General features: G+C 34.8%; 1 protein-coding gene across 1 annotated transcript in view; it reads right to left on the bottom strand.

Annotated features, from left to right (window-relative positions):
* Positions 1 to 25,083, bottom strand: part of SYNE2 (spectrin repeat containing nuclear envelope protein 2) — a 493,787-nt gene that overhangs the window by 221,430 nt on the left and 247,274 nt on the right. The window contains exons 51-57 of the mRNA XM_069091728.1: positions 23,928 to 24,193; positions 21,268 to 23,362; positions 18,602 to 18,924; positions 15,536 to 15,680; positions 12,469 to 12,687; positions 7,077 to 7,342; positions 6,224 to 6,392 (exon numbers count right to left, since the gene is read on the bottom strand). Coding sequence (XP_068947829.1) covers positions 6,224 to 6,392; positions 7,077 to 7,342; positions 12,469 to 12,687; positions 15,536 to 15,680; positions 18,602 to 18,924; positions 21,268 to 23,362; positions 23,928 to 24,193 — 3,483 coding nt within the window. The remainder of the gene's footprint in view (positions 1 to 6,223; positions 6,393 to 7,076; positions 7,343 to 12,468; positions 12,688 to 15,535; positions 15,681 to 18,601; positions 18,925 to 21,267; positions 23,363 to 23,927; positions 24,194 to 25,083) is intronic.

Consider the following 25,083-nt stretch of genomic DNA (forward strand, 5'->3'; position numbering starts at 1 on the left):
ACAACATCTCTGCACTTCCAAAGTGCCTCTATGATTTAACTTTATCTCTGTAGCATTCCTGATATAAAAACCTGTTCACAGTAAAAGTTTTCAGAAGTTTTTATTAACTTGTTGCCATTTATGCTTCTTCCTACATTATCATAACAATGATGCAAGGCCACTAAAAGCTGGAATCTTGAAGCAAAAGTGTCTGCTTTCATGTAATTATACAGCACAGTGAGCCCAGCCTCTTTCAAAACTGAAGGTTCCAGTTCCACAGGAAGAATGTGGGTTTTAAGAGATAAAAGCAACTGGAACAAACAGTCTATTGGTTGTGGCCTAGAAAGAAAATCTGATCTAAGTTCCCCTTGCAGTAATTACAAAAGAGAAACTCATTTGTTTGGGAAACTTTGCCAAAGATCAGGTGGAAAAATACTTTATAATTTTACAGTGGCCTTTTCTGATAGTCACTATTTGAGGAAGAATTAGTTATTAATCTTGTTAAAGGTCCAAAGCATTGCCCTGAAGAAAATCACAATTTTAAATAACTCTGTATGATGATTTATCATTGAGTTACTTTTTTACTTCTGACTACCAAACCCTCATCTTCTTTCTTTAGCATCAGCCAGCTCCATACAATCAAAGTTAAGTGGAAACTTATGTAATTATCGTGGCAATTAAAACAAATATAGGGCTTGAGGATCAGAATTCCCACATAATTATGTAAACGTTTATACTTCTTATATCCAGTCTAAGAGGGCTGCCCTCAGAGCCCTACATCAATGCTTTCTCCGTCATGAACCCCTCAATATGTGAAATCTCTGAATAAGTTTCCTCTCTGAATATACTGTAACAAAACAACTCCAGTTATAAACAGCATACAACTTTTGAATGCATCTGAAAAACTGATTGAAAACTATTACTAGAAGAGAAGACTCACTTCTGACTCAGAAAGAGGTTACCATTGTGTCTGTATTTCCACTGGTTTAAGAAATTAGTGCCTAAGTGAACCTCATTGTGTAGGCATCCCCATGTCTGATATAAGACACTGTCCCATGGTTAGTTGGGAAAAAAACCTGAGTCTAATCTAATGTATTCAAGTAATCTCAATGTCCTAGTATGCTATTTGCTAACTACCACAAGATAAAGATATAGGTGTGATTGCCCAATAAAACCTATTTTATCATATTGTGATTTTATTATATATAAATCCTTGTTATTTATGTTATTATATTATTTACATAATGCCTGCCTTCCTTCTCTTTTTCCTTCCCTCCCTTCTCTCCCTATGTCCATATAGGGAATCATAGCCTTACCTGCAGGTGCTCTGTCCAAAGGAATATAATTTTTGATAGCTGAAATCTAGCAAGATTTTATCTTTTTTAAGGACCATACCTTAAACCGAAATCACTCTGGCTCTCATTGAATGGTCAACAACGGGTCGTAGCTCAAGCCTCACTTGTTTGGATTCTGATGGCTCAGAGTGAGGGTAAATAGCAGTTGTTTCTGTTTTGGCCAGAAACTCTGAGGGTCTTCGATTGATTTTATTTTTCTGATTAGGTAAAAGAGTCCATTCTTTGCTAAAGTGTCATACATAGGTGAAGGGCAAAATCATAGGTAAAAGAAGGCTGGAAAGTTAAATCAAAGCTAGATTATCCTGAACTTTTAATAAGCCATAAAACCCAGACTTTATTTGGTTAGCATTGCAGATGTTAACCAAAAGTCACAACTCCACAAGGAGTCATTAAAGTTTTCTGAAGAGTAGAGATTAGAAGCAGTTACTAAATAGCTAATAGCAACATATAAGAATGGACTGAGGAAAGAATGGGGGTAGGAAGACCAGTTAGGAGGCTACCGTGATACTACAGACAAGACATAAACAGGGTCTGAACTAGTGCGTTGACAGTGGCAACGAAAAGGGTAGGATTTGAGTGATGTTGCAAAAGTATACTTGAGAGGGTTGGCTTAGCGGCTGGATGCATGTGGGAAAGTGAGGGACGAGAGAAGCAATAATGCCAGTAAGGTCTTGTTCCTAGGCAACTAGCAGAATGGTTTGTAGAATACCTGCTCTGGGATACATTTTGAACTTGTATTTGTACTGGTGGGTTGCACCACCCAAGGAAGTTATTTATGCCACAGGTTCTAGGGTACATACGGATATGGGCTTTTTGTACTACAGACCATATTCTCCATTAATAATAAGCTGGCAGAAACAATTAATTCTTAGGTGATTACTAATAAGGAATAGTAAAACATAGCAGCTATAAAACATTCTCCTATCCCCAATAACCTTGGGTGCATTTTCCCCCAAATACACACAGCATGCTGGGAAGAATGGGCTAAAATTTTGAGAATAGCACATAATGACAATGTGGCCAACTCTGGATATAACTCGTTATAATTCTGGAATTATGGGAACTCCAAATCCTTTCTTTCCTCATGTAGTCCTCCCTGTATCTAATTCTCAATTGCCAGAACTAGCTTTTTTGAGTTCACTGCCAGATCTCCAGGGGTTATATTTCTTGCAGCTATTTCTGGTCTCAAGTGACTGCCTCTCTATATTTGTGTCTGTCTACAGAAGAAGCTCTTAACATGGGGTCCTTAACTTTTAAAAAATATTTCGATAATATTATTTCAATGTAATTTGTTTCCCTCATAATTCAATGCATTTTATTTTATGTTTAAAAAATACATTTTCTGAGAAGTGATAGATAAGATTCAGAAGAATAGCACTAAGGGGGTCCACGACACAAAAAAGGTTAAGAATTCCTGATAGATATATTGATACAGATATAGATATAAAATCTTTTTAGTAGCAAAGCATTGAAAGGGGTATATAGAATATTTATCTATTCCCTCATTTATGTCCCAAATGCTCTTGAAATGACTTTTCAGCTGCTGAATTAGGTGTCTCCTTCTGGGTAAGTAGCTCTGAGGCTGCTAAATGACATAGCCAATGGGGAGGGGCAGGAGAAGAAAATCCCCAATCTCTCCCCATCAAAAGTTAAAGAACTAGGTTCTTTCTCAATTATTGGTTCTCTCCCTAATGCCCTCAAAAATTACAGAACTGTCTCTAGGGCTAAGTTATTTAAAGTCCTTCAATAATGTAGCCAGTTTTTTTTTTCTTGTCTAATGACATTACCACCACCCCTTTTGACTCAGAGAGGTATTCATACTTCTTAAGGGATGATAGGGTGTTAACACTTTAACACTTCATCTTCTATGATTACTTCCTATCACTACATCAGCTGAGCTGGGAAAGTTTACTCCCTCGCAATGGGGTAAGGTTAACAGATGCAACATTAAGAGAAATAAGGAAGTTATTAGAAGGTTCAACTTTGGACAAAACATGGTTGAGTTTGGTTTTTTAAATACAGAGTTTTGAAACAAAATAGGTACCAACTGATTGTAGAGTGGTTGAATAAATTACAGTATATAATATGGAATGGAATAAAATATTATTTTGCCATAAATTATGATGAATATACAGAATAACATGGGAAGACTTGTATGAAATGTTACAGAGTGAAAAAGCAGAACCAAGAGAACAACATACTCAATTACTGCTATAGTATAGATGCTAACAACACCAAAAAGCAACCAAATTATGATGAATTGTGATGAAAACTATTGATCCTAGAGGAACGATAAGGAAATATACTGTTTTCTTCTTACTAGAGAGAAAAAAATGTGGTACAGAGGGCAATGTGTTATAGACTATCAGAAGCATTTCCTGTATTGCTTTGTTAGTCTAAAATGTTTTTGTTTTATGAAGAAGGGTTAAATGTGGGGGAGGGATGAGGAGAACCGACTGTAATATAAAAACAAAAGGCAACATTAATACCATCTATGCCAGTAATTTTTTTGGACAAAAAAAAAAGAAATATGAATTTGAGATGCCAACATGATATGTAGGTATTTGACAAGGAGTTGGAGATATGAGTCTGGAGATGAGGAAAGAAAGAAGCCAGGACTAGAGATAAGGGATCTGGGAGATCTGATTAAAAATAATCATTGAAACTGTTGTATTGGATGAGATCACAGCAGAAAAGAATGGATACTGATATGTGATCAAGGACTGTGCCTTGGTGAATATCTCCACTTAAGGAGCAGGAGCAAAAAAATCATCAAGTGAAGGAAGTATGTTAGAGAGGAAGGAAGACAATAAGAGTTCAAGATCATACAAGGGAAAGAGAGAATCAAAGAGTACAGAAAATCTTGAGCAATCCCTTCTTTAAAGGCACAAAATATGAAGGAGAGAAAGGAGAGTGATAATTTCACTTTTTGCATGAAGCCCTCCCTGGGACCTCCTTCAGTCAGTAAATACTTTGTCTTTCAGGATTCACATAGTAATTTTGTTTTTCAGGTATCTAATGAAATTATCATGTAATATTGAGTGTTATCGCTTTAATGTGCTAAATTGTGGGCTCTCTGAGGGGAGGGACCATGTCTTATCTAGACATTATATTTTTTTCAATGCCTAAGACAGTACTATGCCTAATAGGTAGCTGAATGAAAACAGAAAAAAAATTTAATGTGTACAGGACAGGAGGATGGCTGAAGTCTCAGTAAAATAGGAATCAGTGTTATTAACTAAGAAAAGAAAAGGAAGGGGCGTTTTGAGGGTACTGAAAAAGGTTTGGAACAATTACTGTATGAAATGGGAGAGGGAATCAAAAAGAGACAAGATAACAGGGAAGATCCTGATGTTCAAAGGGCACCATACCATACAACAGACATAAATAAATGGTATGAACAACATAATTACAGGATTCTCTTCAGAGTCCTATATCAATTCAATGCAATTTAAATCAATTATTAAGTGCCTACTATATCCAAAGCAATGTGCTAGGCTGAGATAAAAAGACAAAAATAAAGCAGTTCCAGCCTTCAAAGATCTTATTTTGTATTTTCAGAAAACAACATGTACATAAATAAGAGCACATCGTACAAAAATGCTCTCCCTGGAGAACCAGAGACATTATGGGACCAGGCCACCTGTGTCAGTGAAATGTAATACACCTACTTTGAAAAGGCTTACTGTTACAGTAATCTGTCTCAAATACCTGTCTACCCTCTATGTGGGAGTGGGAATAGACAGTATCACTTAAAGTACATGAGACTTAGTAAAGAAAGAGCTAAATGACAATGTATAGAACTTAGAATCTGAAGGAAGAACAACAAAAAGAGATGAAAGGTTTAGAAAATAGATCATCTGAGCAAATACTAAGGAAAAAAAAACAACGTTTATTTGGCCCACAGAATAGACTCTGAGGCCCTTAATAGAATGTGTTTTTTCCCACTACTTCCCTAAATAAGGGAAACGGTAGAGCACTCATTGGTTTACAAACACAGTGATTACCTTCTCCCATGTCTATGCTAATCATTCTCTTAAGCCTTCTCTAATCTTCTCCACCATCTCAACCTAGAGAAATCCCAACTACTCTTTCAGGTCTATTCAAATGCCACCACTTCCAGGATGCTTTCCCAGATGATTTCTCCCTCCTCTGAACTTGTATGGCAATTTGCTTGTGCCATTCACATGGCACTAATCATCTATGGTTTGTGTCATTTTATTTGTATGTCATATCTTTCCTGCTATAAGTGTAAATACTGAGTTCTTTTTCAGAGACCACAAGTCAAGAGAAGGTACGTATAAAGATCAACATATGTTGAAGAAATGAGGAGCATAAATGCAGACAATCACATAAATGCAGGCAGATCTCCTGAGTTCCTTTTCAATTCTTTCATTTCTAACCAAGGTAGCAGGCATACATTTCTAGTAATTACAGACCCTCCAGTCTCTCATTTTAAAAAAATAAATTCTGTTACACATCATTTACCACAGTACATAAGTTGCAAGCTGTATAGACACATATTGATTAAAGGAATTAATTATATATCCAGGGTTATATACTGGAGCCAGCTTGAACTGAGCTGATTGTTAAGTTTCAGCATAAGTACTTACAACTTGGAAACTGACAAACTCTACAAATCAGGGTTTGATTTATCATTTTCTTGGTTGTTTAGATATAAGAAAGTGATGGAGAAAATGTTAATAGTGCAGATTAAACTTAAAAGTGTATAATGCATACGTTCTTTTTCTGAGTTTGTTGTTAGACATTTACCAGCACACCGTTTCATACAGCACAACAGTGATAGTGCCTCACGAGAAAGCAGCATTTGCTTCTTGCAAATGAAATCACATTGCATTGCTCCCTGTGATCAATGACTTGTCACTAACCTCCAACTTATCTTCCTTTTCTGGGCCTTCTTCTAATGCCATATCATGGAAACAGGTTGTTATTTTTTCAAATGAATTCTTCAAAGCAGTTATTTCTTTACTGATATTATTTCTCTTTTCAATTTCAAACTGTACCAACTTTTTATTTGCTTGAGCTTTATGAGACAGTCTAAAATAAGCAAAAACAGTATCAAAAGTAGTTTAAACAACTTAATCCTTATTTTTTCAAATAGTTGTTTTAATGGAAAAATTAACAAAATAACAACCTATCACCCCAAATAACCCTTTTTCTCAATGAAGTAATATCATCTGTTATCACTTACATATCTTATATAAATGTGTATGTCATCATTATGGATAGTAACCCAAACAAAATCTTTCTCAAAATTATCTTCTTTTCCAATTTCTATGCTCCAACTACATAATTTTTCTTTCATTTTTTTTTCACCAAGGGTTACATTAGGAGTTCTAGCAAGCCTACAACCTGCTATAAAAGATAACTTGAGGATGTATGCTAAGTCAAATTAGGCAAACTGTCTTTAGAAAAAAAAATCCCACTATCTTTCATCCCCATTTCATCTTAAACAGTATGTGCCCACCAGATGAAAATTGCAGATCCTACACCCAGAACAGTACCAGCATAGAGTATTTTCTCATCAATTGTGGTATTAGGCCCTCTGATCTCTTTTTTCACCCACTCACAGATGATTCCATTTTATCCACATTATTTAGGGTTGGTTCTAATCTATCATTATATCTTTAAGAAATTAAATTTAATTCATCAACATCTAAAATACACAACTAATTTTTCAACCATTGCTATTTCATTTCATCTCATATAACTGGACCTTACTTGGTACATCGATCTTGCATGGACCAAATCTCTTGCAATGCTGGAACAGATTCAGTTGTTGCTATACTTTTAGGAACACTCAGAATATTTTTTATCCGATGAAGATGTAAAGTAAGTAGCAGTTTCTCCCTCTCCAGATTCTCCTCATATTGGCAGAAACATTCTAGAGCTTCAGAAAGTTCCTCTTTGGTGGCTGCTTCCTTTGGTTTGGTACTCTCAGGGAATTCTTCTTGGAGATTATCTAAAATAATTGCTTCCCGTTCAATCTAGGTCAACAAAGGGAATAAAAATTAAGATGTGGATTTTGTTAACCTAAGAAATCTCTCTGATGGTCATAACAACATGGGCTGTTACTTAGAATTCCTTATTTTGGAAAAGTCACATCAGACATCAAGAATATATACAATTCTCTGCTGACAGTAATTCTGCTTTTCTGAATTAATAGGAGAAATTTTGATTTAGCTATTTGCCTGTATCAGTTTTCGAAGACCCCAGAAAATCTTTTAAAGACATTCATCCATCATGTGTGAAATAAATACAAGTCTATCCTTGAAGTCTTACTGTAGGCTTAAATAATAGCTATTTAAATGACAATTTTTTTAAAGTTTAAGATTGCACTAAGACTTTTGGGATACCTGTATTGCTGTTGGATGAAAAGTAAACTATTGAAATGAATGTTAATGAAGCGAAAGTACAAATATAATTTTCCTTTTTATAGGCTACCTGAAATATCTATACACACACATATATGTATGTATACACACATATGTTTATATATATTTATATACACATACGCATACAAATTAGGCAAACCATCTTTAGAAAAAAAAAATCCCACTATCTTTCATCCCCATTTCCTCTTAAACAGGATGTTCCCCCCAGACAAAAATTACAGATCCTATACCCAGAACAATACCAGCATAGAGTATTTTCTCATCAATTGTGGTATTAGGCTCTCTCATCTCTTTTTTCACCCACTCACTGATGATTCCATTTTTTCCACATTATTTAGCGTTGGTTCCAATCTATCATTACATCTTTAAGAAATTCTAAATTTAACTCATCAACATCTAAAACACACAACTAATTTGAAATTATATCATTATAATTATTGTATTATTTTCATCATATGAAATATATTTCCTGATATGATGCCATAATATTGTGTTAGAATCCTATAGTAAATTTGATCATACTTCCAGTTGATTTTTTCCTACTACAAAGAGTGCTGCTATGAATAATATTGTGTGTGTGTATATATATATGTGTATATATATATATATATATATATGACCTACTTCTACTTGAGGCACATTCTTAATAATGAGAATACTGAATCAAAAATATGAAGGGCTTAGTGAATTTTCCCACAGAACTCCAAATGACTTACATAAACCAGAATGCCAATTAATAATGTGTAAGATATTAACCAACCACATTGAGTTTTAATATAGTTCAGGGGAAAATAGTACATTTGCCTTCCCACTTTATCTCTAATATTGACTATTTCTATCTTTTGTAAATGGCAATTTGATGAATGTAAGGTTAATTCTCAGAGTTCTTTTAATTTACAAGTTTATTATTATTAGTGATTTGTATTGTTTTTTCATATGATGGTTGACAGTTCAAAATTCTTCTTTTGAAAACTGTATATTCATATCTTCTAATTACTTATCTACTAGAGAATAGTTTGTTTTACATACTTGTCTCTGCTCCTTTTTATACTTGTCTCTTTATATATTTGTCTCTGCTCTCCTCTACTTTCATCTAAGATATATATGATACAAAGGGTTTTTTTCCCATTTGACATTTTCTCTTCTCATCTTCATGATAACCTCTGTCCCTTGTTTAGTTTAGGACTCCCCCATCATCTCTATCCCCAAGTAGTTATGGATTAGATTTCCTTCTGTTCTCTCATTTTTATGTGGCATAATTATAATATTTAGATCACATATCTCTTTTAACTTTATATATGGTTTAAGATGGGTTGACTCGTTTTTTAGTACACAAGTCTAAGACGTCTAACAAATTGGATTATCTGAATCCTCAGCAAACTAGAAACAGTGAGGGAGAGGAAAAAAAGGAATAGGAAAGCCTAACTACTAGAGGAAATAAGAACACTGACTTTAGTAAAAAAAAAAAAAAAATGGTAGCCAACAGCGACAAAGGAATAAGAAACTATAAAAAGGAAAGCCCAGCAGCCTGGAGTCAAGTAGTCATACTTGTCCCTGAAGGTAACGTATTAAAACTCAGTAGTCTAATCAAGCAATTTAATCAGTAGATATTTTGCAAATGAATAAATAATTATCATTATGTAAGCCATTTGTGAGCTGGGTAAGTGAGAATTAGTCTACCAGAATCTGGTCACCTCTGGGTCAGCTAAGGAAATCAACTTTTACCTGAAAAGACAAAGGAGAAGACCTTTGACTTAAGGTGACCATATCAAGATGCTTTTTGTATCATCACCTTTTACCTGGAATATTGGTGATTCCTAATTAGATTAACAAGTATCTAATTTTTAAAATGTGTATGGGGAGCAAGGATATTCCAACCCTCCTTGGAATAGCTCATTATTTTAGCATGAAGGCTGTCCTTCTTAGTCCGGACCCACATCACTTTTTCCTTGGACCATTGTAATAGACTCCTAAGCCATCCCCTTCCTCCAGCTGTTCCCTTTCTATACATCCTGGTCAAATATACAGTCCTAATTAAATCAGTCAACTGATAAAAATCTGGATTTTTCTACTACATATATGATAAAGTCCAGGTTTCTTGATTTAAGAACTTGCACATTACTTTACCAGCCTTATATTATTCTCCTTCATATATTCCTCTGTGCTCTATGCAAACTGGACTACTCTCCAGTCTAACATTCTAAACTTTTCTATCTCTATCAGTTGGCTTATGTTATTCCTTGGAATGGTCTCTAATTAAATTCTTATTCCTTCTTAAAGAGGAGTTTAAATGTCACTGCCCTTCATGAAGCCACTCTGGATTTACTCATCCAGATGTAATTTCTCCCTCTTCAGAAACTACATAGCACTTTTTCCTAAAATTTTTTATTATATCTTATTATTATATTTATACTTATCGGTATATATTTTATTTCCCTCAGTAAATTCTAAGTCTTTCTTATATTTCCCTCAGGGCCCACCATGGTGCTTAGCACATAGGAAACATCTAATAAATGCCTTTTGGATATATTTGAAGACTAGATTGGAAGTCTGAAATAGGTAGCTGCAGTTTGTACAAAAGGATTTGCTGTAAAAAATACATGAGCCTGAAGACATCTGTCCTATTATCTGTGTAACTACATCATGGTTACCAAGAACATGGAAAAAATGCAAATCCATATGTGTTTTTATAAAAGAATATTTCAAAGTCACCCTCTATATAGTTGTATTGGGAAACTCGGGACTATGGGGTAGAAATCTTCACCATAAACCTAAATACCTAGAGAAAACAAGGTCTAAGTATTTGCAAAGCAGGTTAGCTCAACTGACATTGCAATGTTGTCATGACCTTGAAAAAAATGTAGGAAATTTTAGGAAAAAATAGAAATAATATATTACATAATGAAAGTATAGACCTGATTACTTTAAAAAACCTTGGATTTAAAAGCAAATTGGCTAAAAATGAGATCTAGAAATATATTTTGCAAAACCATATTAGTTTTTTTAATGCATACAGAAACTGACCTTTGAATACCGATGAAATATCATGATTAAAAATGGATAAAAATTCATTTTATATGAAGGATATTTGTTTACAGAAGCCACCAAGTCCAATGTGCTAAAGGTATAATCCCCTAGAAATTAATAACTGTCTAAAGAAATAAAAAAATGTTTGTGGTACTTTGAATCTAGACTTTAAAAATATTTTGACATTTACTATCTACAACAGACAATTTTCACTTATTCTCATTATGCATCATAATGGTATAGAAATGATTGTAGATTATGGATGGTCTTTGTACATCTTAACAATTAAAAAGGCTTGCAATACAGACCAGACAAACTGTAAATCTAGTTTTTGAGAACTAATCTAGCTAAATTTGGAGAAGCTCGTTACCAAAAGGTTGGCCAGCAGCTACAGCAACACATGAAGACCATCTCCTACAATATATACAGGGGGTACAATCTGTGTTGGAGAAGAGAGTATTCACAGTGATGGAAATCACAGACTTTTTGGTGCACCTAAGAAAAGTTCTCATGGTTACTTGATGCATAGGGATAATGACAGGGACTGTACCTTACCTAATTGGTATAAGGAAGCCCGGGTGAGGATGCCTTCTCTACAATTTGTAGTTGCTGAGAGCACCAAGTGTTTAAGTGATTTTCACAGGGTCATCAAGTCAGTGTTATGTGAAAGGTGGGTCTTAAACCTTTGTTTTTCTGACTTTGAGGCCAGCTCCCTATCCAGTATGACACAGTGAGATGCAAAACCCTTCATTTAAATGGATCAGCTTCCACTTTTCCAGGATTTGAGAGCAGAACAGTCTAGGACAATTGGGTCAGTGATAAAATGATTCTCATACTTACACAAAACTTTTAATATTTATCAAATAGCCTCAAAATTATTGATATGATTACTTTCATATTATGGGAATAATATGTTAAAAGAATTGCCTTCTCTCAGAATAGCTCTCAAAATGTATTTTTAATTCCACTTTTAACTTTATAATTGCTCCCTTATTCTATTTTTCTCTGCTGACATTACATACAATACTAAATAGTTAAAGAGTTTTGAAAGTCCATTATTTTCTAAGAGGGGCAGTTAGGTGGCACAGTGAATAGAGCACTGGCCCTGGAGTCAGGAGGACCTGAGTTCAAATCTGGCCTCAGACACTTAATACTTACTAGCCATGTGACCTTGGGCAAGTCACTTAAACCCTATTGCCTTGTCTCCCCCAACCCTACCCCCCCCCGCAAAAAAAAAAAAAGATGCTGGTCTAAGATTTTTTGTAAGAGTAGTATGTATATGATGTGTCTATGTGTATAATATACATATATGTATAGATACATTTTACATGATGCAGTGGATAGAGCACTAGATCTGGAGTCAGGAAAATAAGTTCAAATCCAGCCTCAGACACTTACAAGCTGTGTGACACTGGGCAAGTCACTCAATCATTCTGTGTCTCCCCCATCTGCAAACCCCCCGCCCCCCAGGATTGTAATGAGGACCACATGAGATAATATATGTGAAACTCTTTGCTAATCTTAAAGTCCAATATAAATACTAGCTATTATGTAAATACATACGTAGATGTGGTATAAGCAAGTAGACATGTAGGAAAATCAGCTTGAGAATAAACTACATAGAAACAAAATTCAAAGAAACATTTTCAACATATACTTTTAATACCTATATGATTTATAGAAGCACTCACTTCTTCACTGACAAATTTCCACTGTTGTTTTAGCTCTTCACAGTACAATTCCCATTCTTTAGCATTCTCGAGCAAACTCAGCCATCTCTCCCACAGGGCTGACACAATTTTGAGCATATATATGCTGTCATTTTCTGTACACATAGGTCTCAAATATCTGAAGTCTTGTCGTAGCTTTATTAGTTCTTCCTGAGTTGAAACAAGATCTGCCACAAAATTCTTTAAAAAAAAAAAGCAGATATTGGTGACATTTCCCCCTTAAATTTATAAAGCCAACATTGAAAGCAATTGGAATACAATGAAAAACTTAATTTTAAACATTTCCTAAATATGATAGGATCAGTTATATTGTCCTTTTAAAGCTTCATCTTTCAATAAGTTAAAGAATAATTTCTGAGATAAAGGGAAAGGACTTAGCTTTCAAAATCAATTTATGTAATTCAGGAGTATCTATCCTATGTCTACTGATGGATGCCTACTTGAATAGGGCAAGGCATTGGGGTTGGGGATGGCAAGAGATCAAATAGGAATCTAAGGATCATAAACCCAAGAGCCAACCAAGATTATAACAGAGGCTTCTCCTAAGCATTGAAGAAATCCCAGGGATTGAGACAGATATGGGCAGTCAGTTGTAGGACTGAAGATTCAAATCAGGAATTCAAGACCGGATCAGGAGGCAAGAGACAGGAAGTGTTGACTGTCTAACTCAACCTCTCTCTCCTAAATCTTCAGCTTTTTACTGAGTCTGTATATATTCCTTTCTGCCTCCCTCTCCCCCATATGTGTCATGAATTCTTGAAACTTCTGTGCCCTGTTCCCGATGCAGCTATTTCATTAAGGCTATGGGCTTGTGCATCTTAAAATATTTAAGATGCTATCATTCTACATAGTATTTACTATGTTATTTGGGGCAAAAGGGGAGAATTAATAAGATATGACAGTTTATATTAATGATAATCAATTTTCCAAGGAGAAGCTAATCATATTTGATCAGACTGGTTTGTTCTACATTTTGTTGGATGGCTAATCTCCATGCTATGTGCTACACTGGTCACTAAGGCTGCATTTGTATTTCTATAGCTCTATGGAAGAAGATTTGGTGTCTTTTCATTCGCCTTCTAAGACCACCCATATCACCATATTAGGTCTAATTTTAGAAAAATTCTAAACTGTTTAGACAAATAACAAGAATTTTAAATAAAATCTTGAAGATGACACATACACACACCCACAGATGAATAGATGCTATATGTTTACTATATGTAATGATGCAGTGTATACACACACACACACACAAATAATTCAACATGACTAAGAAAAGGATACAAGGATAGTTATAAAGAAATAATAATTAGCCACATAAAAAAGCAAAACCTACATAATTATTTCAATAGATGAAGGAAAAACCTTGAACAAAATAAAATATTAATGTGTATTAAAAACTATGAAAAGCATAGACACAGGAGAGTCTGTCTTCAATATTATCAAAAGCATATATTTAAAAATAATTTAGATTGTTTACAAAGGAAAAATTTTTATTACAAACAGGAGTAAAACAAGAATGTTCCTCTTCCTACTATTTGTCATCATTCTAGAAATGCTACAGTAGTGACTGCAATAAGAAAAGAGAACAAAATAAGTACTGACAAAGAAAAGGCAAAATTGTTCCTATTTGCAATTGACACTGACATTGAGAAAATTGGGACAGTAATTTCAGAATAGCACAATACAAAATAAATATGCAAAAATAATTAACATTTCTTTGCAGTACTACCAAAACCCAGGAAAAATTATAAGAAAAGTTACATTCAAAATAATGACAAAATGCATAAAATACCTACAATAGCACCAGCAAGATTTCTATAAATACAGCTGTAAATTACTCTTTACAGAACTAAAGGGAAACTGGAAGAATTGGAGAGTTTATGACAGGTCATGATCAAGGCATTCCAATGTAATTTTTTTTAATGATACTACTTAAATTAAGTTACAGATTTAGTACTATACCAATTAAATTACCTAGGGGACATCATAGGAAAAAAAAACAAAAGCAAATTGATTTAGAAGAGCAAGGTCTAGATACTCTCAAGAAATTCTAGTGTACAAGTGAAGAAGGGAGAGAAATGTTAATTCAACAAAGGTTTGTTATTGTGTCAGTCATTGTGCTAAGGCTGGTCTTTAAAAGACAAAATGAAACAGTCCCTACCCTCAAAGAACTTATTATTTGGAAGAAATAACTTGGGTATGAATAAATAAATAATTTCATAATACTTATTTCTGAGGCACCAGGATTAAGGGCATTTTGTTAACAATGGATCAGATGTTCTAAAAGGCATAATGCAAAGAAGAAAAGAGTGGGGTAGAGATACTGAAGGGACATAACTCTTCTACTTGAAGCTATATTATAAAGCAGTCATGACCACAAATATTTGATACTGGTTAAAATACAGAAAAGTAGATAAATAAATGTAATATAGTAGATAAATAGTAGCATAATAATATCTAGCATATTATAGTATAACATAGTAGGTAAAGTAGATAAATAAATAAAATATAGAAAAGTATACCAGGTAAGCAAGAAATAGAAGCAATATAAAACAATAGTCTAGTGTTTTATAAACCCCCAATCATTAATTTGTAGAAGGACTCCCTCTTTTTTTACAAGAATAGGCAGAAAAACTGGAAACCAGTTTGAAAAAATTAGGATTAGACTAACATTTTACACCATATACCACAAACTCAAAATAGGTACATAATCTAATAAAAGTTTTGTTATTTAAAAAATGAAGGTAATGAGATCTGGGTAGGTGATGGATTTGAGTAAATAAGTTTTAGTGGACCACATCATAAAAGAGGAAATAGATAAATTTGATTATATAAAATTAAAAATTTTTTGCATTAACAAAATCAATGGAGAGAATAAGAGAAAATATAGGATATGAAGCCTACTTGTATCAAATTTATCTAACTTAAGGTCTGATTTTTCAAGATATGAAAAATATTTGATACAATACATTCACCTAGCCCAGACTTTGGAATACATTACATACATCAGAATCCAACTTACCTTGCTCTGTTCCAAGCGTTCCAAAGCTTCTCTGTAAGACATTGGCTCTTGGGAAATGGATTGCTGAAGTCCCTTTTCCACTCTGTTCAAGTTGGCACAAATTTTTTGTTTGATTTCATTGTAGCGTTCATAGCTCTTTAGGCACCTAAACATACATAATTGGTAAAGAAAATGAGTTCACTGGACAGAAAAGAAAGAATCTGAGATGTTTAGTCATCAAAAATTTAACACTATAAATCTTCTTTAAGAGTTATGGGACCAGATCCACAGTCCTTGAGTAAGTCTATATATCCCACTAAAAGTCAGTGAATAATTTTTCATTCAAACATTTTCAACAAACATTTATTTGTTAAATATCAATCAAGTACAGGGAATATAAGAAAAAAATAAAATAATTCCTGCCCTCAAGAATCTTGCATTCAAGATTCATAAGAGGTGAAGGAGGGAGGGAACAACATGTACATGGATAAGTGCATTAAAAAAATGCAGAATCATTTCTGGGAGAGAGGGCAATAGTAAGTGGGTAGAACTGAGGTAGGCCTTTATACTTTATAGTAAATGATACACTAAGCTGAACCTTGGAGGAATTAGGGATTCAAGGAGGGAAAAGCATTCCTGGCATGGCAGGAAGCTTGTTCAAAGGAACAGAGAGACAAGAGATGGGCTGTCATGCAGTTAGAGAAACAAGTAAGCCATTCTGACTGGAGCATAGAATATGTGAAGGGGAGAAATGTGCCACAGAGGCAGCTTGGTTGCCCGATGAGTAGAGCACTGGACTTGGAAGCAGGAAGACTCATATTCCTAAATTCAAATCCACCCTCAGACACTTAGTAGCTATGCAACCCTGGCAAGTCACTTAACCCCATTTTCTTCCGTTCCTCATCTATAAAATAAGCTAGAGAAGGAACTAGCAAATCACTTCAATGTGTTTGCCTAGAAAACCCCAAACAGGGTCAGAAAGAGTCAGACAAGACTGAAACAACTGAACAACAACAGTGTGCCATGAGCCAGATTAGGCAAATTGGAGCTGAATTGTGAAGAAATTTATACGTCAAAGAGAAAAGTTATGAAGCTTCTGGATCGAGAAGGGTTATATTACACAAAGTGTACTCACTTATAAATAAGGTGAAAATAAAAGCGACAAAGCACTCTTCTACATGGTAGAGTGACATAGTGTTCATAAAAGCATAGTGTGTTTACATAGTGCTTTCCATATAGAATTAAAGGACTGGAAACTGGATGAGACTTTAGGAGATCATACAACTCAAGGTAGAGGTGTGAAACACATGACTCATGGGCCGCATGTAGCCCATAGCACTCCCATCTGCAGCCCAAACTAGATTAAAATGGACTAGGGAAGTATTGGTCAAAATAAAAAAAAATACAATTAAACATAGATAATGTTAATATGAAGCTTTCTAAGTCAACATGTGGCCCACATATTTTGTGTTTGGTTTTGTGGTCCCTTTTTTTATTTGAATTTAATATCAGTGGTCTAAGGGTTTTTAATCTTTTTGTTGTCATAGCACCCTCTAGTGAAATCTATGGGCCCCTTCTCAGAAAAATATGTTTAAATTCATAAAGTAAAATACATAGGATTTACAAAAGAGGCCAATTATATTTAAATCATTGTTGAAAATTTTTTGAGTTTAAAAAAAATTTTAAAATATCTTTTAAGTTTACAGATGCCAAATTAAGTACCCCTGATGTAAAACCTAAGATTCATACAAGGGAATTTATTTAACAAAGGTCATACAGGTAACAAGTAGCAGAACCAAGACTGGACCACAAGTCTGCTGACTTCAAATTAGTAAATATATCTGAATACTTGAACAAATAAATTTAATGCAACAGAAAATTTAACTAAAATAATTTTCTTGCTTTTTTTTTGCTTTTTTTTTGCAGGGCAATAACTGTTAAGTGACTTGCCCAAGGTCACACAGCTAGTGTGTGTGTGTGTGTGTGTGTGTGTGTGTGTGTGTGTGTGTGTCTGCGTCTGTGTCTATTTTAAGTGTCTGAGGTCGGATTTGAACTCAGGTCCTCCTGACTCCAAGGCGGGTGCTCTATTCACTGCACCACCTCGCCACCCAAAATAATTTTCTTTATTGCACTTGATGCTAAGACTTCTTCCCAACGTGACCTCCTGAGTTTTTTTAGCATTAATATTAAGTGTGATCAGTTTTGAGTTATAAAGATAGCTCCCATTTTTACAGTACTTTACAGTTTCAAAGCACTTTACATACATTATCTCATTTAAGTTTCATACAAACCCTATGAAATAGTACAAGAGGAAGCCGATACTCAGGGAGCTTAGGTAATTTGCTCAAAGTTACAAAACTAGAGGGTGGCACAGCCAAGACACAAATCCAGATTTTCTGGCTCTGAGCCCAGTGATCATGCTAAGTTGCCAAGAAAGAATGAAAGATTCATAAAAGGTTTGTCAAATTCTATACAGGAATGTGCATACCATTATATTAAAATGGCAGTGTTTGGGATATGCAAATACAAACAGTAGACATGGTCTGCTTCTTAACTTAGAAGTATTTGATGCCAATAAAGTGAATTATTGTTTCTATTTTACTTAAAGGAATGGAAGGAAGTGATCAAGGATAGCATAGTAGGGTGGAAGAAGGAAAGGACTCAGAGTCACAGGACCTGAGGTCCAATCCTGGTTCTGCCAATTACTATCTATATGCTGCTGGGCAAGGCTTATCTAGGCCTTGTCTTGCTCAGCTCTAGGCTTCTCCACCTGAACTATACCATCCATCCTTCTCCTTTAGAATGTAAGTGCCTTAAAGTCAGGGACTGTCTTGCTGGCTTTTGTTTTATTTATCCCCAGAATTTAATATGATATCTAATGCATATTAAGTGATTGTTAAATGTTTTATCTATTAGGTCAAGTTAAGTGACTCTTTGGACCTCAGTTACCACACATGTAAAATAAGAGTTGGGCTGATGAGCTCTAAGGTTCCTTCCAGCTGTAAATCTATGATCTTTAAAATGATAAAAAAAAAAATACCAAAAACAATAACAACCAGTTAGTCTTCTTGAGGAAACACCACCTACCTCTCTAAGTCAGCTTTCTTTGTTTCAGTTGATTCCTTGATCAAGGAGTTAGTCTTGATAAGTTCACACAATACATGCTCAAGTTGCACTTTGGCTTTAGGACTGGTTATGTTTTCCAGCTTTGAGGTAAGATTCTTTAAGTCTACTACCAAGGCCTCAAATTCTTCTTGTTTCCCATCAATCAACTGTTGAAATTTCCCTAGATTATCAAGATCTATTTTGTGTGAATCAACAGTGGCTTCAAATGAATTAATGAGTTCAACTGCTCTTGTGACTGCTTCATTGTAATGTTTCATATCCTTCAAGGCCTCATCAAGGATGTTCTATAAGATAAAACAAATCATATGGTAAAAATCAATTTATAAAATACTTTAGATCCGAATGGTAAACAGATAGTAATGCTAAAAGCAAGACTTATTACTTACCGTGTTTCCCCGATAAGACACTGTCTTATTAATTTTTTTGGACAGAAAAACACCAGAGGGCTTATTTTCAGGGGAGGGCTTATTTTAATGAACATTGACAGCAATTTTAATAAACAGGTAAATGTGAACAAAAAAATGTACCTTTATTCAATAATGAATTCAATAAAGAACAGGATGACGCACTCACTGCTGCAGCTCTGATTGGATGAAGCTCGGAGCGCGGCGTGCGTTTCACGGGGGGGGGAAGGTGCATACAGAGGGTACCGTAATGTAGCGTGTAGCGCAGGGGATCACCTTCACTACAGTAGCAATCTCAATAGGGCTTATTTTCAGGGGAGGGCTTATTTTAGAGGAATCTTACATAGTAAGGGGAGGGCTTATTTTTGGGATAGGTCTTATTATCGGGGAAACACGGTACATGTTTATACAACATACCAAAAGTAAGGTCTTTCCTTTCCTGGCCAAATCCAACATACCACATCACATTATATTATATTACATTGATATGGAACTGTATATGGCTTATGCAGTTCTTTTACAACCATGATCTCACTAATACTTTCTCATTTTTGGAGGTAAGAAAAAGAGAGTTCTCAGAAGGGTTAAGTTGTTTGCCCAATATTTCAAAGCTAGTAAATAGCAGAGCTAAGTGACTACCCAGTACTACTATACCTTTCATGACCATCCTTATCTTACAAATTATATACTGCATTTCTAATAATATGGGCCAGATAGGTGGTACACCAGGCAGCCAGGCCTGGAGATAGGAAGATTTATCTTGCTGAATTCAAATGTGACCTCAGACACTTAGTGCTAAGGTAATCCTGTACAAGTCACTTAACCCTGTTTGCCTCAATTTCCTCATCTGTAAAATAAGCTGGAAAAGAAAATGGCAAACTACTCTAGTATCTTTGTCAAGAAAGCTATAAATGGGGTCACAAAGTTAGACAAGACCAAAAACAACTGAAAAATAACTAAAATTTCTAATATGTTTAGCAAGAATTTTATCTTATAGGATTTGTGAAAGTCATTTGTACAACAATGGACAATTCAAAAAAAATCTCAGTGTTTCCAAAAACAATGTGATTTGTTTACCTAACATGTACATTAAAATAATGTAGGTGGGTTTTTTTTAAGTGTTTTCTATATTGGATTATGTAATGGATTTATGGTGAGGAATTCTTTTTAAAAATAATTCAACCTAAAAATAAAGCCCCCTTCACTCTAATAATAAAATATTAAAATTAATCCAATAATTAAACAAACATGTATTTGGCAACTATATTGTGCATTTGCCTGGAATGACCGCTCTACTTCCCTTCCACTTAATAACATCCTTTTTCTAAGGATAAACATTCTCCAAGACCCAGCCCAAATACAAGCTATTTCATGCAGCCTTCCGCAAATTCCTCCGCTAAAATTGATTTTCTATACCTCTGATCTCATAATATTTTATCTCTTCTTTTCTACTTGCCATAGTCTAAATCATATGTGTATCTGGACATACATGTTATGATACAGAAGCAGCAAGTCAATCCACTACAAAGGGCACTAGATGTATGTTCAGAAAACCCTGGTGGTGTTCTTTCTAGTCCTAGAGGCATCATCTCTTCTTCCCAATATTTATCTATTTCCCTTACAGCCTGATGTTCATGTTCTGTATCAGAACAGGTATAGAACTAATGTAAATTATTTGTTTTGCCAGGAAGAAGCTAGAAAACACATTTCTGGATCAACTAGTTGAAGAGTTGTAATTACATTAATATAAAATCCAACCAACTGAGATTTAAAAATGAGGAAGGAGGATATATTGTTCAACTGTGATTGATTCTTTGTGACCCCATGGACCATGCTGTCCACGTGGATTTTTTGGCAAAGATAATGGAATGGCTTCCCATTTCCTCCTCTGATGAATTAAGACAGAGGTTAAGTGACTCGCCAAGGGTCCCACTGCAAGTTAAGTATCTGAGGCTCTATTTGTACTCAGGTCTTTCCTTACTTCAAGCTTACACTCTATCCACTGAACCACCCAGTTGCCCTAGGGTGGAGGTGGAGGTGGGGGTGGTGCTACACTAATCCAATTTATTTATTTTTATTTTATTTTTTTAATTTTATTTTTATCTTTTCTTTATCTATAAGGGAGGTCACCCTTCCTAAAAGGTAAAACAAAGAACTATAACCACCATATTACACCCAATGAATTGTAAATCAATGCATCAACAACCTTATGGAGAAAAATACCTTGCGTAAAGCAATGCCTGTGTTAAACTGTATTTGAAGATCTTCAAGTTCATTCAATTTTGTTTCCAAATCCCTGGTTTCACGAGGGTTATCTTCTTGCCTTGGATATTCTTTGACAGTTAAAGTTTTGATATGACAAAGTTCAGCCATAACTCTTTGTTGAAGAACTTCACAGTTATCCTTTTCTTCTTGAAAATATTTTGTTTCCAATCCAAACTGTAATGGCTGTTGTAACTGAAAATTAGCCTTTGTTAGAACATGCAATGTGCATTCCAGTTGGTCTTTGAAATCCTTTTCACTGACAGATTGGGGTTGGAAATTTTCAATCATATTTTGAAGAGATTTGTGCAGCTTGTCATTTTCTTCTGCCAGGAGCTTTATTTGTGGTATCTTTTGTTTGAAAGATTCCTTAAAGGTTTCATTGACATTTAATAGATCTATTGTCTCTTGACACAAATGTGTAGCTTTTTCAATCCTTTGACTCAAAATCTGGGCACTAAATAAACTACCTTCTGGAGAAAAATTGGGGTCATTTACTATTTCAGTAGTTTCTTTCTTAATTTGCAAAGTTATCATTTTCAATTCATTTAGTGATGTCTCAAGCCTTTCATTTTCTTCAACAGCTTTCTCTAATTGTTTGGCCTTTTCCTGAAGTTTTGTTTTTATTTTAAGTAACTCTGCCTGTACCTTGTCAAGTTGTGAACTATCCCAGTTGAGTCCAAGGCATTCAAATATTTCTTTATGTTTCACTAGTTGTAAAATATTAGACTGAAGAAGAAAGGTTCTTTCTCTGAGCTCACAGATTTCTTCTTTAGTTCCATGATTCACTTCCCCATTCAGTAGAAGCTTATGATTATGTATCTCATTTAACTCTTGTTGTAATATGTTTGTTTTTTCGAAGAATTCAGTGTCAATGTCTAGTTTTTTTCTGACTTCAAGACATTTATTCTGAACTAATCTTTGTGTCCTCCTGGCTTTATTCTTAAGGTTTCTTAATTGATCATCAAGAAATAATCGTTCAAATACATTTAAACACTTGGAGAAATCTGTGGCCTCCTGGAGATGGGTTGAGATGACCCCCTCATTCATCTGTAGTTCCTTTTGAAAATCCTTCAAAGTAACAAGCTGATGGTCCAGGTCCTCCTTTGAGAAGGATGTTTTGATCTCAGGGGCAATCAATACTTCCTTTCCTTGGAGAGAACTCTGCACTTTTTGGATTTTCTCAAAAAATGTGCTTCTCTCTTCCAATTTGGACTCTAATTGCTGAGACATTTCAGTGCATTTTGAAACAAGTACCTGGTTTAAGTTTTGCAATTCCTGTGAAAAAGTATTTAAATCAGTAGCTTCACATTGGTTCAGATCAGGAATGACATCTTTAATTTCCTCAACCAAAGAGTCTATAATTGGCTGCTTATCCAGAACCTCATCATGCACAGTCTTGTGTTTTCTGATCTGTGACACAATATTATCTGGAAGGAGAGCAGCTGTCTGCTCCAGGCCAACTAATACATTATTAACCCACAAAACAGCTTCTTGAATCTTTTTTATGGTCGGGCAACTTTTCAACTGACTGTCCTTTTCTGCTGTTGATGGCTCCAATGTTTCTAGCTGTTCTTGTAAATTACTTATTGCATTTTCCAATGTCTTCTTTTCTTTCTTTCCCCAAATTCTTTCCATCTGATACTCGGCTCTCCCTTTTAAAAGTGAAAAGTTATCCTTAGCAAATTGAAGTTTTGTGGCTAAGAACACTGGGTCTTTATTTTCCCCTTGTTCTGATGGAGAGTTCAACATTTGCTGCTGCTGCTGCTCTTGAAGTGAATTCTCCACGTCCTGGATCTTACCCATCAGGCACTGAAGTTCATCCCATTCAACTCCTTGTTGAGAATATTTCTTTTGAATCCATTGTTCCACCTCTTCCCAACAAAGCTGAAGTTGCTTAACTTGGCTTTCTGCTAACTTCTTGTCCATGTCACTTAGGTGGCTCAATAAGTTCTCCTGTTTCTCTTTAAATTTGTTTAAAGAATCTTTCTCTTTATGTACTGACTCCAGGAATTTTTCTAGTTTCTTCAGATGCTGTATGCTCTCCAGAGAGGCACTGTCAAAAATCAAAAGTATGATTGGGGTCATTAACATTGATTGCACAATAAATGAAGACAAGTTGCTACATGAATATGCAGCTCATCTCTTCTAGTTGGTTAGCCCCTTCATTCTATTTTCAAAGATTGTCAAAAAAAAGTGGGGGACATAAATAGTATAACTCAACACTAACTTGATTTTTATTCAATAAAAATCTTTTTTAGTTGATTTGTGTGAGGGACATGGGTTGGCCAAAAATACAATGTTGCAAAAAAGAATTGGACTCTATAGTCCAATTCTTTTCATGCCATGTCACTCCCTAGAGTCAAAGCTTGAATGAATCCCTCTTTCGGACAACCAGGGAAAGCTATTATTACCACACAAACAGACTTAAAAGAACAAACACCTGTCTCTCCCTCCCATCAGTCTACTACCAAAGAATAATGGAGGTCACTTTCCCCACAAAACTTCCAACAGAAACTATTGTACATAACAGAATAACTATTAGAACATAGATACTTTCCAAGGTTCTAAAGGATGGGTTCAGATTAAAAAGGAAACCTATTCTGTGCTCTTGAACTTACACTTTTATGCTTTCTTTTTCCATTGATAATGCTTTCATTGATGATTTCACAGACAAGAGGTGTTCCTGGAAATCTTTGATAAGAGAGTATTGTCTTTCCTTATCCTCTTTCAAAGTAACCAGTGCCTGAAGTAGTCTGTCCAATTGGTCTACAGAATGTTGTATATTTTGGGCATCCAAAGCACGGCTTTCTATGTTACTGGACAATGTGACAGATTCCCAAGATTCAACGTTGGCTTTCTTTGCTTGCAACTGCTCATACAACACCTAGTTTCAAGTCAAGCAAACAAAAGGAAATAAACATACTCCTCATCCAAACATATGGGCTTACTAGCAAGTACACACTCATATTGTCTGAGAGGCTGCAAATGGTTTTTAGGTGTTATTTCATTAATTCATTATGCACACTTAGGACAAATGAGGCATTAGGCAGCTTAAATGGCTTGTTTTTTGTGAGAAGAATCTATAGTTGATTGCTGGCACAATGGTGAATATTCAATTCAAGAAGCAAAATTAATTTAGTGCCTACTATGTGCCAGTCCCTGGAATTAGGCACTTGGCATACAAAGGCAGAAACAAACCAGTCTCTGCCCTCAAGGAAGTCATGTTCTATTGTTTTCTTTTTATCCTTGCATGCCAACAGATGGCTTAAACAAAGCTCTCTTCTACTTTTTCTAGCCTGAACATAAACCTTCCTTCTGTTTCTCTCATATATATTCACAATTATGTAAGCCTTGTTCAAATGTCAGCATTATTCACTTTCATTTGATTAAATAGTGAAAACAATGCAATAGAGGCTTACACAATACCTTATAGAATTATAAAGAAAGTAAAACAATGCCTAAGAACCTAGTCCTGCTTACAATTAAGTGACATAAATGGCATTTTTCAAGACCAAAAAAAATTACATAGGAAAAAGGAATGCTAAAGGTCAGCATACCAAGGCTTTGTCATCAATGAATCTGTTTTTTAGGATTTTACTGAAAGAAAAAGCCACCTGATATTCATTAGCAGTACCTTTCTTTAAAAAAAAAGTGTGCAATTTTATACAATGTTCTGATTTGTACCTAATTATATATTTACAAAATAGATTATCAGGCAAAGGTTAAAATAAGACTTTTCACTTTATGCAAGTATTTTGGATTATTACCATATAT

The sequence above is a fragment of the Petaurus breviceps genome, unplaced genomic scaffold (genome assembly GCF_028583685.1).
Source record: "Petaurus breviceps papuanus isolate PSGF00001 unplaced genomic scaffold, PetGlider_PUasm1.0 189, whole genome shotgun sequence".
Taxonomy (NCBI): domain Eukaryota; kingdom Metazoa; phylum Chordata; class Mammalia; order Diprotodontia; family Petauridae; genus Petaurus; species Petaurus breviceps.